Source organism: Geotrypetes seraphini, chromosome 5 (assembly GCF_902459505.1).
Source record: "Geotrypetes seraphini chromosome 5, aGeoSer1.1, whole genome shotgun sequence".
In the NCBI taxonomy this organism is placed as follows: Eukaryota; Metazoa; Chordata; class Amphibia; order Gymnophiona; family Dermophiidae; genus Geotrypetes; species Geotrypetes seraphini.
Genome location: NC_047088.1, coordinates 150,806,629 through 150,821,191, shown reverse-complemented (window position 1 = coordinate 150,821,191; position 14,563 = coordinate 150,806,629). Strand labels below are relative to the sequence as shown.

General features: G+C 47.3%; 1 protein-coding gene across 1 annotated transcript in view; it reads left to right on the top strand.

Annotated features, from left to right (window-relative positions):
• The window catches only part of FAM117B (family with sequence similarity 117 member B), a 166,338-nt gene that overhangs the window by 128,425 nt on the left and 23,350 nt on the right, over positions 1–14,563 (top strand). Inside the window, exons 5-6 of the mRNA XM_033945975.1 lie at positions 5,617–5,763; positions 10,979–11,204. Coding sequence (XP_033801866.1) covers positions 5,617–5,763; positions 10,979–11,204 — 373 coding nt within the window. The remainder of the gene's footprint in view (positions 1–5,616; positions 5,764–10,978; positions 11,205–14,563) is intronic.

The window sequence follows — 14,563 nt, the reverse complement described above, 5'->3', positions numbered from 1 at the left end:
CGCTTTCCCTCCTCTGCCTCTCATGTTACGAACCTTGTTCAAGCTCAAGAGGGAACGAGCCACCATGATTCTGATTGCTCCACGGTGGCCCAGGCAACATTGGTTCTCCCTTCTACTTCAACTCAGTTCCAGGGAGCCTTTCCTTCTTCCACTGTTTCCTTCTCTGCTTACGCAACATCAGGAGACCCTTTTGCATCCCATCCTTCCGTCTCTGCACCTGACAGCTTGGTTTCTCTCGGGCTGACTTCTCATGATACTCTTTTGTCTCAGCCCGTTCGTTCCATTCTGGATGCCTCCAGGAAACCGGCCACTCTGCAATGTTACCATCAGAAGTGGACACGGTTTTCTTCCTGGTGTCTTCTTCATCATCATGATCCCACTTCCCTTGCAGTGGAGGCCTTATTGGATTATCTTCTTTCTTTGTCTGACTCTGGCCTCAAGTCTACTTCCATCAGAGTCCACCTCAGTGCTATTGCTGCTTTTCATGAGCCAGTTCATGGAAAACGTCTCTCGGCTCATCCCTTGATGTCCAGATTCATGCGGGGTCTTTTCAATGTGAAACCACCTCTCAAAGCCCCTCCAGTAATCTGGGATCTCAATGTGGTTCTTTCCGCCTTAATGAAGCCTCCTTTTGAACCTATGGCTACCGCTCCTTTCAAGTTTCTCACTTGGAAGGTACTTTTCCTTATTGCTCTTACCTCTGCCAGGAGGGTCAGTGAGCTACATGCACTAGTTGCGGATCCACCTTTTACAGTCTTTCATCATGACAAGGTGGTTCTGCGTACACATCCAAAGTTTCTCCCTAAGGTTGTCTCTGAATTCCATCTCAACCAATCCATTGTTTTGCTTGTCTTCTTTCCGAAACCTCACTCTCATTCTGGAGAACAGGCTCTGCATACTTTGGACTGTAAGCGGGCTCTAGCTTATTATTTAGAGCGTACTAAGCCCCACAGATCAGCTACCCAACTTTTTCTGTTTTTTGATCCGAATAAATTGGGACGTCCTGTTTCTAAACGTACGTTGTCTAATTGGCTGGCAGTGTGCATTTCTTTCTGTTATGCTCAGACCGGACTGACACTGGAAGGTTATGTCACGGCCCATAGAGTTCGAGCTATGGCAGCATCTGTAGCTTTCCTCCGCTCCACGCCTATTGAGGAAATCTGCAAGGCTGCTACTTGGTCCTCAGTTCATATTTTTACATCTCATTATTGTCTGGATGCTTTCTCCAGACGGGATGGACACTTCGGCCAATCTGTTTTACAAAATTTGTTTTCCTAATGGCCAACCTTCCCACCATCCCTCTTTTTGTTAGCTTGGAGGTCACCCATCAGTCAAGAATATGCTGCCTGCTTGTCCTGGGATAAAGCACAGTTACTTACCGTAACAGGTGTTATCCAGGGACAGCAGGCAGATATTCTTGCATCCCACCCACCTCCCCGGGTTGGCTTCTTAGCTGGCTTATCCTAACTGGGGACCGCGCGCCTCCGTCGGGCGGGAAGGCGCTCGCGCGTGCGCGGTGCAGCCTGCTAGAACTTTCCAAGTTCTTAGAGTGCAATCACTCTAAAATTGTCCGTACCGGGGCTCCGTCGGTGCCGTCACCCATCAGTCAAGAATATCTGCCTGCTGTCCCTGGATAACACCTGTTACGGTAAGTAACTGTGCTTTCTCTCTTCTCCCTTTACATTCACTGTTCTAACCAGTATCTGTTGTCTTCCCTCCTCCATCCATCATATTCTCTTCCCTTTTTCCTCCATTTCATCTCTCTCTCTCTCTCCCTCCCACTACCTACATCCTAGATCTCTCTCCATCACTTTTTAACTTTTTGTTTCTTCCAACAGAGTCGCGGGTCAGGGGCAGGCCCGACTTGTGAGGCAGGCAGCCAATTCCTCCCGGCAGCGGCCACAACAGTCCTCCATGCTGTTTGCCGGTTGCCAGGAGGAGGGGGAATGAGGAGTCAGCGGCACATCTGGATTGTGAGCAGCCCTGCCTTCGGTCCTGTCCTGGTCCCGCTAAACCGGCTGGCAATAATGAAGTCAGACGCTGCAGGGGCCTTCCCTCTTGCTAAATTTCTATAGGCTCTGCCGATCTTGATCACGCCCCTCAAAATCAGGAAGCAATTTCAGAGGTGGGTGGGATCAAGACCGGCAGAGCCTTTAGCAATTTGGCAAGAGGGAAGGCCCCTGTGGTGTCTGGCTTCATTATTGCCAGCTGGTTTAGCAGGACTAGGACTAAGTTTTTGCTATTAATATAAACTATTACCGTATATACTCGAATATAATCCGATCCGAATATAAATAGAGGTATCCTTTTTTCCCTCCCAAAAGTGTGGGTGGGGGAAAGGTTTGACTTGAATATAAACTGAGGTATTCTTGTCCATATTTGGGCCCTTCCGCGGGCCAGCAGTCCTCTTCTTCCAGACCATTCTTCAGCAGTTCTTGATGTCAACTGTCCACAGGGAGTTAACCAGTGGCTCCTACTAAGAAGTAATTCTGACGCCAGGCTAGGGTGTCCTTAGGGGCGGTTGTCGGCTTTTCTGGCAAAATGACAGGCCATTACCTCTGACCGCTGGGTCTTGGAGGTTCTCAGAGATGGCTACAAACTGGAGTTTCTCTGTCCTCTAAGTATTTTCTAGATTCCCCGGCGGGCTGCCCTGAGAATGCAGTTTGGGTGCATGCTACTGTCCACAGACTACTAGATATTGCGGCCATAGAACCCGTTCAAGAGCGAGACACAAGCTCTGGGAGATACTCGATATACTTTATTGTTCCAAAGAAAGGCTTTGACGATTGGAGACCGATCTGGACCCCAAGGCGGTCAGTGCATCACTGAAAGTGTCTCACGTCCACATGGAGACGTTGTGCTCAGTGATGGCGCCAGAGGAGTTCCTAGCCTCCCTGGATCTGATGGAGGCATATCTTCACATTCTCATTTTTCTGGACCACCACAAGTATCAGAGGTTCCACGTCTTGGGGCAACATTTCCAGTTTGCAGCAATTTCTTTTAGATTGGCAATGGCATCCAGGACCTTCACCAAGGTGGTAGTGGTGGCGGCCTAACTTTGCATCCTGGGTGTCCTGGTTCACCCGTATCTGGAAGACTGGTTGATCAGAGCTCCCTCGGAGTCTGAGGGGCATCAGGCTGTTCAGCAGGTAGTACAGTTGTTGCAGCGCCTGGGCTGGGTGATCACTTTCAGAAAAGAGTCACCTTGAGCTGACGCAGAATTTGGAATGCCTAGGAGTTCGATTTCACACGGGACAGAACAAAGTGTTCCTGCCTGTGTCCCGTCAGTAGAAGCTCCATCAGGTTATCAGGGACCTTCTGGTCACTCTTGTCCAAATGGCATGGCAGTACCTACAGGTTCTGCCAACCATGGTGGCAACAATCGATGCCTTGGGCAAGAGCCTCTCTGCATCGCTGTAAGATGCTCTGCTTTGCACTGGAATCCCCAGCAGGACCCATTACATGCACCCCTGCTCTGGATGACTGTGGCATGGAATAGTCTTGCATGGTGGTTGCGACCCCTCTCGCTATCTACGGGCCTTCCCCTTCAGATCTTGGATTGTTGATTCTGTCTACGGATGCAAGTTTCAAAGGCTGGGGAGCAGTGTGTATGTCTCTCCCTGTTCAGGGCCAGTGGGCTCCCTCAGAGTGCAAGTGGTCAGTCAATTTCCTGGTCCTTCTCCACTTCAAGGGTCATCTTCATCATCGAGCAGTCCGCATATTCTCAGACAATATGGTGGCTTATGTCAATTGTCAGGGGGGGGGGCATGAGGACTCCCTCCCTGAGCATAGAGACTCAGCTTCTCTTCTAGTGGGTGGAGAGACATCTTGTGGTGCTGTCAGTGGCAGGAGTGGACAATGTTGAAGTGAATTTTCTCAGTCGTCAGACTCTGGATCCCAGAGAATGGTCTCTGTCTCAAAGAGTGTTCGATTGCATAGTAGATCAGTGGGGGCATCCCACATTTGATCTCATGGCAACTGGAGCCAACAAGAAAGCAGATTGGTTCTTCAATCAGTGTCATGAGGCCAGCAGCGCAGACCTGGACACCCTGGTTCAGCCCTGGCCACAGGGAGGTCTCCTGTGTCATCCCTCTGTGGCCCTTGATAGGGCATTTGTTGAGACGGATAGCTTCCTCATGTTCTGGAGTTTCTGCAGAATGGCATAAAGGAGGGACTAGGGGTCGTTCTTGTATGGGTCTTCCTTCTCTGTGGGACTAATTGGCAACTCATTCGGATGTGGCCCATTTTCGACGAGGTATTCTGTGACTTAGGCCTCCATTGCGCCTTCCCTGTCCAACTTGGAATCTTAACCTGGTTCTCTGGCTCATCCACCTATGAGCCTCTGGAGCAGGTGTCCCTTATGGATTTTATGATCAAGACTGTCTTCCTGGAGGCTATTACCTCAGCCCTTAGGGTTTCAGAGCTTCAGGCTCTCTCCTGCCGAGATCCTTTTCTGCATATTACTGATTCTGGTGTGATACTGTGCACTGTTCCTTCTTTTCTTCTGAAAGTAGTTTCTGCTTTCCATGTGAATCAGGAAGTCTGGCTTCCTGCTTTTGCTTCCTCCAGATCAAGGAAGCAGGACCAGGTGTTGCGGTCCTTGGATGTGCGCAAGCTCTTGTTGCAGTACCTGGAGATCACCGTGTTTCACCTCTCTAGCCATTTGTTCGTTCTGCTGGGCCCTGCCCACAAAGTAGGCCAGCTTCTAAGGCTACCATTTCCAGATGGATTCATAAGGCCATTTCCGTGGTTTACATGATTGCTGGAAAGAAGCCCCCCTCCTCACGGTGCGAGCTCATTCTACCAGAGGTGTTTCATCCTCTTGGGCAGTGTCGTCAGCTATTTCTCTGGACGAAATTTGTAGGACTGCTATTTGGTCCTCCTTGCATACGTTACCAAGATTTACAGGATCGATGTGGCAGCCAAGCAGGATGCTGCTTTTGGTTCCTCTGTTTTGGCAGCAGGCTCATCAGTCCCATCCTAATTTTCAGGGACTGCTCTGTTATGTCCCACTGGTCCCAGAATAAAGTGAGATTGTACAAGAATGAAAGATTAGGTTCTTGCCTTTGCTAATCTTCTTTCTTGTAAATCCACTCTTTAGTCCAGGAATCTGCTCTATACCTTGCTGATTGTCTGCTTTTCCAAGTACTGGTAAACTGGATTTCTGTTGCTTACATGGACAGTGATGAGTAAGAGGGGGAGGGGTTTAAGTCTCTGAAGTTTGAGGTTTCCTACAAAGTCCTGGTGGGTAGATGGAAATAACCCACTGGTCCTGGAATAAACTCTGGATTTACAAGAAGGATTAGAAAAGGTAAGAACTTACCTAACCTTACCTAAACTTTCGGTAAAGTCACTACAGGGGATTTTGACTTTTGTTCCAAAATGATGAAATGATGTTCTACTTGACAGATGACCTTGTTTAGGTATGTTATGGCTTTGACTATATTTTAACCTCCACAGAGCAGTGATTCATGTATCTGCTCGGCACTATATACAGCTTGTAAACATTAAGTATTGGGCCTGGTATTATAATTGTCATTCACATGCCTTTACTGTTGGGAACCTTTCCTTGCATTAACCCTTTTTTTTTTCTTCCTTTCTCCCCTGGTTTTCTAGACACCTATTCCAAAAAGTGTTCTTATCCCTGTGACCATCCCCATCAATAAGGCTTCAGGTTCACGATTCCGGAACAGTGTGGAAGGACTGAATCAGGAGATTGAGATCATAATAAAGGAGACAGGAGAAAAAGATGAACAGCTCATTGTGAGTATCTTCTGCTCCAGAAATTTGCTTGGGATTATTACTATACTGTGCTTTTCTCTCACATTAGTTGCTTTCCCATTCTGCCATATCTCCTGTTAAATTCTGAAGGAATGATGGAAACTGACCACCATTCCATAAAGAGGGGGCTCTATGAATAATCTAATCAGGGATTTTGACAGATATTGGAAATAGATACCCCTAATAGCTCTAAATTTTCTCTTTAAAATATTTTCAGTCCCTGGGGATAGGGAAAAGAAGATATTTTTGTGGGGGGGGGGCACCTTGGAGACCTAAACTTTGGTCTCAAGCCCCCCTTCCAAGCTGCAGTATCTCTTCAGTGATGGGTTAACTGAAATCCTGTCATCCAAAGACATCGGTTGCCTGTGTCACCCCCTTTCTCCTCATACTCCAGCCATTAACACTTGCACTCTCCAAGCATGATCAGTTCGTGCATGAACTGAACATGTTTGGGGAATGCCAGCATCAACAACAGCCTTCTGACTTCTTCAGTCTTCAGGCAACTTTGGCAGTGGATTTCTTTGACTGGCAGGATTTTGTCATCCCCACCAGAAAAGGTATGATACCTAATGTGGGGAGGAGGGAAAAGAAATACATGACCCTCCCCCAGTCCTCTCCTTTGCACATCTCCCCCCACCCCAAGAATAGACTTCTGGCTATGCTCCTCCTTTAATTGTAAGATTAAAAATTTTAAACGAAGTGGTGGCCCTAAATATAACTGTTTTAGGATTTTTAGGATTTTAATTTCAGCAATTCAAGGTTTAAGGTTCAAGGTCTATTAGGATTTGTTATGCTGCATATCAAAAGTATTATCTAAGTGGCTTCCAATATGCCTAACAAAAAGGAAAAGGGGAAATGTCATAATGACATGACAGATGGAAAAAAGGAAAGAACTCCAAAAATTCTTATAGTAAATAAGGGAGTAGGCAAAACATAAGGAAGGATATCTATGTCTTGGTTCAACTGTTCTATTGCTAATGAGTAACCTAAGTACCGTACATACTCGAATATAGGACAAGATTTTTAAGCCAAAAAAAGGCCCAAAAATGGGGGTCTAGTCCTATATTTGTGTCATCTGACCCCCCCTCCCCAACTTAGGCTTCTGAAAGGCTGGGACAGAAGAGATCCCTCCCGGCCCAACCAATGCAAATCTATTTTTTTTTTTTTTTTTTTAACCCCACCCTCCCTGTGTACCTTTTCTGCTACACTCCCCCCCCCCCCCCCGGTACCTTTTCAGTTATCCCTGGTGGTCCAGCGGTGTATGGGCAGGACCGCACTTATCGACCAGGTTTCAGGGTGCACAGGCATGCGCAGCCCTGCACCACTAGCAGAATGGCTGCTGCCAGTTCTCGCGAGACTCACAGGACCTGGCGTCAGCCTTTCTGCCAGCAGCGCAAGGCCGCGGAGGAGCTCGAGAAGCTCGCTTCTGCATGCCTGTGTGCCCCAAGCGGCGAGTCGAAGGAGGTGTGCAGGACAGGAGCACGGTCCTGCCCATACACCGCTGGACCACCAGGGATAACTAAAAAGGTATGGGGGAGGGGTTTAGCAGAAAAGGTACGCAGGGAGGTAAAAAAATTATTTGTATTGGCCGGAAGACGGGAGGGATCTCTCCTGTCCCGGCTTACCATAGAGGTAGAAAAGGAGGTGGGACAGGGTGCAGAGCCTAGCAGGGACGGGGGACAGGGTGCAGTTCAGAGTAGAGGTCTGCATGGGAACGGGGATCGCGGGGATCCCGCGGGTCCCGCGGGGATCCCGCGGGTTCCCCCCCTGGCCCACGGGACTCCCACGGGGACGCCCCCTGACCCACGGGACTCCCACGGGGATGCCCCCCTGACCCACGGGACTCCCACGGGGACGCCCCCTTGCCCACGGGACTCCCACGGGGATGAAAACAACCTACCTAAATTCTGGCGATGCAAGCATGCAGCTTACAAGTCTGGCGTCGCGTCGGGAAATAGCCATGTTGAGCAGTGAGCTCAGCACGTACACAGATGAAAGCCTTGCTTGCTGATTGGTCCGGCGGCACGGTGGGGCGGGGCCGCCGGACCAATCAGCAAGCAAGGCTTTCATCTGTGTACGTGCTGAGCTCACTGCTCAGCATGGCTATTTCCCGACGCGGGCATTAGGCTGTTTTTTGTCATTTCGGGTGGGGGATGGCAGCGGCAGCAGCAGCCTGAAAAAGAAATCATCCTGGCCGGGTTCGGTGTCATGCTCCGGAGCTTCTACAGCCTTCCTATCTCCCTCTCCCTTCTACCTGCGGCTCTCTTCGGCAACTCAGCAGCAACGATCGACACAAGCTTCTGGCGTCGGGGCCTACCCTCTGCGAGTCCCGCTTGTTTCAACTTCCTTTTTCCACAAAGGTGGGACTCGTAGAGGGAAGGCCTCGATGTCGGCAGCTTGTCTTGATCACCGCTGCTGACGAGTTGCTTAAGAGAGCCGCGGAGCAGGGGGGTGTTGCCAGGTGCAGGTAGAAGGGAGAGGGCCAGATGCAGGACTCGTGGGTGAGGGAGGAGAAGAGAGAGGGGAGAGAAACAAAAGGAAATATTTCATACTGGGCTGGGCCGGAGTGGAGAGAGGGTGGAAAGATTCTGGCTACAGGGTGCAGTAACAAAGGAAAAGGGGGGAAAGCTGAAAATGGAGATAGTGACACAAAGAAGAGAAAGGGTAAGCAGGACCTTCTGAATAAGGATAGAGATACAGAGGGGACATGAAGAGGAGGTGAAATAGAGACATAGAAGTAATGCTGAAAAAGTGTGTGTGGGGGGGGGAGATAAAGACATTGAAAGGGCAAATGGTGAATATGGGGTAAAGACAAGGACAGAGACAAATGAAGATTCTGAAAAAGTGGTGAGATAGGGATATAGGTGAGATGGACACAAAGAAGGGTGATGCTGGAAAATAGGTGGAATGGTAATTCTGACAGACACAGAAGGGAAATGCTGGATCAAGGAGAGATGGGGCTCAGGCTGGATGGAATGAGGAGAAATGCCTTGTTGGCCCGGAACTTCCTCTCCTACGTCAGAATTGACGTCAGGGAGCGGAATGCTGGTCAGCGCGACGCTTCTGCAGGGAAAGCTTGGGACAGCGGTGGCTTGGGGACTATTCCCCGATGGCGGTGGCAGCAAACCGAGTGGCTTGGGGGAGGGCACGGAGAAAGAAAGAAAGGGGGCAGACAGAGAGACAGAAAGAAGGGGGAACAGGGAGACAGAAAGAAAAAGTTGGGGGAGAGAATGAGGTCTGGAGTTGAGGAAACATACAGGAGGCTGAAAGAAAGGAAGAAAGATTGGATGCACAGTCAGAAGAAGAAAGTGCAACCAGAGACTCATGAAATCACCAAACAGCAAAGTTAGGAAAAATGATTTTATTTTCAATTTAGTGATCAAAATGTGTCTGTTTTGAGAATTTATATCTGCTGTCTATATTTTGCACTATGGCTCCCTTTTACTAAACCGCAATATTGTTTTTTAGCGCAGGGAGCCTATGAGCATTGAGAGCAGCGCGAGGCATTCAGCGTAACTCCCTGTGCTAAAACCTACTATTGTGGTTTAGTAAAAAGGGAGGGGGTGTATTTGTCTATTTTTGTATTTTGTTACCGAGGTGACATTGCATAGAGTCATCTGCCTTGGGAAATGTATATGGCAGATATCTTTGTTTTGTGTTCAAAAGAAAAGGAAATGCATTTCTGGTTTTATTTCTACAGTGTTGAAGTACTTGTTGGCCCTTGCTGTGACTGGTGGGGATCCCCAAGCACCGCCAGCAGAGGACCTCCTCTAGAGATGGTCAGAACTCCCCTCCACCAAGCGCAGCAGTCGCTGGCAGCATCCATGAGCCACTGAGGTGCCAGCATCTGTGACTCGGGGACGCTACTGCTGCCTGCCAAGCTTGGCAAAAGGGACCCCAGGCCAACTGCAAAGGAAGTCCTCAGCTGACAGTTTGTGGGTTCTCATCAGCTGAGTATTTATATTTTATATTTACATTAGAGGTTCTGGTAGAAACCCATTTACAAAGTATGTATTCTTCCCAATTAATATTTCCAAATTAATAGTCTCTTTGCTTATTTGTAAATGGGTCTCTACCAGAGCCTTTAATTCAGTAGCATAATTAAATAAAATAACTATTTCTGAAGTTTATAGGGAAGGATGGTGACGGAGGGGATTCCTCGCGGGGACGGGTGGGGACGGAGGGGATTCCTCGCGGGGACGGGTGGGGACGGAGGGATTCCTCACGGGGACGGGTGGGGATGGGTGGGATTTTGGCGGGGACGGGTGGGATTTCTGTCCCCGCGCAACTCTCTAGTTCAGAGCCTGGCAAGTAGTGAGGGGGGCTGGCTGCAGAGCCTTGCAGGGAGGGAAGGGGGCTGAATGCAGAGCCTGGCAGGAAAGGGCGTGAGGGAGAGGGCACTGTGTGCAGATCCTGGCAGGGCATGGCACTTGAATATTAAGCTCCTGTCTTATATTCGAGTCAACCATTTTTCTTCTTTTTTGGGGGGGGAATGGGGGTCTGAACTTATATTTGGATCGACTTATATTCAAGTATATACAGTAAATGCATTTTTGAAAAGAAATGTCATAGGATTGGTTTTAAATTTATCAAGGGAGGTCTGTAGCCTTAAATGTGGTAGGTGAAATGATTTCATGGAAATTTGGAATAATGAGAAGATTTGTTGATTGAAGTGTGCGGGAGGGATAATAAGATGTGAAGTGTCTAAAAAAGTCGAGTAGGAATTCTGTAGAAAGTATCGTGAATACCAGTAATGGGATTTTATATGTGATACAATATGAGATAGGAAGCCAGTGTAGTGATTATAGTAGCGGTAACATGATCAATTTTTTTTGTGACCAGTATTCAGTTTTTTGTCAGTGTTTTATATAATTTGGAGCTGACTTTGTTCTTTTACCATAATGCCTCTATAAATGGTAGTATAGACTGCTGGTAATTAACAAGTGAATCGGAACATATTTCTTTTAAGTCTCTGTTTTTACATTGTAAAATTGCTTCCATGGTCCTGTTAGTCAGTGGCTTGCCTTTTAATGATTTCATTTTGATATCTTGAAATTTGAAGTGTCATCCTGTGCCATCTGTTGGTAAGTTAGAAGCAACATTAAAAGAAACTGCTTGCAATGTGAAGTAACACTTTCTAGTAACTGGCTTTTCAAGATGAAAGGATACATAATGCTATTTCCCCTCTTTGTAACAGCCACAAGACATCCCAGATGGGCATCGTGCTCCTCCTCCATTAGTACAGCGCAGCAGCAGCACTCGTAGCATCGACACCCAAACACCAGGTGGGGCAGACAGAGGCAGCAATAACAGTAGCCGATCTCAATCTATTTCTCCAACTTCATTCCTCACCATTTCAAATGAGGGCAGTGAAGAAAGCCCGTGCTCTGCTGACGACCTTCTTGCTGACCCTAGAGACAAAGGTACTGCACAAAGTGTTCAATCTTTTATTCTTCTCTAAGTGTAGTTTGGAAAGCACTAGCTGCATTAGTCCTTTTAAATTTGGTGTTCCTCGTGCTACAGATTCTCATATTGAGGGAGGGTAAAGTTTTGTGTTGGATGATCTGTCTTCAGTACATAAGAACATAAGAGTTGCCATACTGAGACAGACAGACCATCAAGCCCAGTATTTTGTTTCCAATCATGGCTAATTAAGGTCACAAATACCTGGCAAGATCCGAAAACAGTAAAACAGATTATATGCAGTGGATTTTCCTAAATCCATCCTAGTAATAGCTTACAGATGTTTCTTTTAGGAAATTATCCAAACCTTTTTAAAACTAACTAAGCAGTTGCTAAGCTAACTGCTTTCACCACATTGTGGTAATAAATATCAAATTTTAATTACATGTTGAATGAAGAAATACGAGGGGGTGCATAAAAGTTCAGCCCAGCTTCCTAAATTCTGAGCGTTATTTTGTCACTGTAGCTGAGAAGTGTTTTTATTTTACAAAGTGCCAATTTGCAGAATCGTAATGCTATGTTTTTGACATTGCTTCAAATCATTGATTGAACCATGCCAATGAATTGTGGAATTAAGTGTGGAACTCCAAGCCATCCTGAAGTTCTATTATTGCTGGAAAAAAACTCCAAAGGAAATCCATGATGCAAACATTGAGTGACAAATGCCCATCATAACTCCACAGTGAAGAAGTGGTATGGTGTGAGGTCTGCAGTTTGTCTATATATATATATATATATATATATATATATATATATATATATATATATATTGAGTCCTCAAACCCGATTGGTTGGGGCTTGAGGTGGATGAGGCAGGAAAGTCCATTGGTCATATATTTTGAATTTTGGTAAGAAATACAGTAGGGTTCTCCCTCCCATAGAATGGAAAATTCTCTTGCGAGTTTAAAGATGTTCTCCCTGTGAAGCTGGGATATATTCCTCTTAAGCTTCCACTGCTGGCATTATGCTTGTTGCAGATTTCCCACCAAAATTCAAATTTGTGACGAACAGACTTTTCCAATAAAAATTAAAATTGATGACCAATGGACTTTCCTGCCTCATTCATCTCAAGCCCCAACTAATCGGGTTTGAGGACCCATTAGATATAAAGACAAACTGCAGACCTCACAGCATACTCTGAAGAAAGCCACAGCATGATGTCTGAAACTTCAGTTTTATCTAACCAGATGTGGTGAGACCCAGAAAACTGTAACAAGCATGATGCCAGCTGCGGAAGCCTAAGAGAACAAATCCTTAATTGATTTCAGTATACTTTGACCATAATAAAAAGTGGAAGCCATGTGGCATTCAGAGACATCAAATTTCCCAATAGTAAATGCTCATCTTCCAATGTGGCATATATCATTCAATGCAAAATGTGCAAAGAAGGGTGCTATGTTGGCGAAACATGCCAGATGCTAAAGACAGGATCAACTTAGACAGATATCATAATAAAAACTACAGGCTAGCCAGGATGTCGCCTCTGTCGGACCACTCAAAGGTTTTTCAAAATATTGTTTAAATTTATATCATGCCTTATGAAGCAGCTTATAATACTTTTAAAAGACACAAGGGGAATCTCAGAATGCCACTTGTCCGCTGTTGATTCCTGCAGTACAGTGTGGCAGCACTCGTCACTGGCTCACCGAAATGTGTCCTCTATTATCCCAGGACAAGCAGGCAGCATATTCTCTACATGTGGGTGACGTCACCGACGGAGCCTCCTAGCGGATGTTTTCGCAAGCAGACTTGCTCGAAGACCTTCAGGCTTGCGATTGGCCCGCGTATGCACATGTGCCCCTCCCACCCTGCCTAGGGAATGCGTCTCTTCAGCGTGTCCTCAGTTCTCTGTTTTCCGCAGAGCCAGAAGCACTGCTCCCTTGCTTCGCGCGATATCGTTGTCCCTCTTGCACCACGGCTTGTTTAGTTAGTTTCTGTTGAGTCGCTGTGTTCACGTCTTATTTTCTCTTAAATTGCCAACTCTCCCTCCATCCCTTTCTGGTTAGCTTGGAGGTCACCCACATGTAGAGAATATACTGCCTGCTTGTCCTTGGGATAAAGCACAGTTGCTTACCGTAACAGGTGTTATCCAGGGACAGCAGGCAGATATTCTCGCAACCCACCCACCTCCCCGTGGTTGGTTCTTTTTTGCTATCTGAACTGAGGACACGCTGAGGAGACGCAGGGCAGGAGGGGCACGTGCACATGCGTGGGCCAATCGCAAGCCTGAAGGTCTTCGAGCAAGTCTGCTTGCGAAAACCTCCGCTAGGGGGCTCCGTCGGTGACGTCACCCACATGTAGAGAATATCTGCCTGCTGTCCCTGAATAACACCTGTTACGGTAAGTAACTGTGCTTTCAAATCTGACATATTGTAATCACAAAATAGAAAATAAAATTATTTTTTCTACCTTTTCTCTGGTCATTATTCAAATCATTTTGGTCCCAGGCTCTGGTTGTCTTCTGATAAGTTGCTTGCCAAGGTCTGCTGCTCATTTGTCATTTTCTTCTTTCTCGGTGCTAAGCATCCATCTTCCATCTCTGTCTTCCCCTTCCATTTCCCTCTCCTCTGTTTTTAGACCCATTATTTCTTCCCCCAGTCTGGCATATGCACGTCTCGTTGAACCCTCCCTCCATGTACTTCTACACCAGGACATCCCACCCTAGAAGGCCTGCACCCCCCCCCCTCGCCTCCCGTTCTTCCATTTACCTATTGGAGCAGCCTGCAAAGAGGATCGCTGGTGCTAGCGATCTTTGCAGGCTGCTATCAGCTTCCGGAGCTGTCTTCCCTCTACCGCGGTCCCTCCTCTCCTCTGACGTCAGAGGCAGGATCGCGGCAGAGGAAACAACAGTCTGGAAGCTGATGGCAGCCTTCAAAGATCGCTAGCACTAGCAGTCCTCTCTGCAGGCTGCTCCACTGCTGGAATTAGGTAAATGAATGCATGGGAGGCCAGGGGGGAAGCTGGACACCGCAGCACTTACCGACTGACCCTCCTCTCTCACCCTCTAAAGCAGGAGCAGCAGCGGTCGGCCAGCAAGAGGCAGCACTGCTGCTCCTTCTTTAGGGGGCGAGGGGGGGGAGGGTCAGTCACCGATTTGGGAGACCAATTTTTTTTTTTTTTTTTTTTTAAATCTATTCAAATCGATTCACCCAAAGTGAATCGGTGAATCAGACAGTACTAGTACCGGAGGACTGGAGAAGGGCGGATATGGTCCCTCTCCACAAAAAAGTGGAAATAAGGAAGAAGTAGGGAATTACAGGTCAGTAAGTCTGACGTCTGTGGTAAGCATATTAATGGAAACGGTTCTAAAACAGAGAAT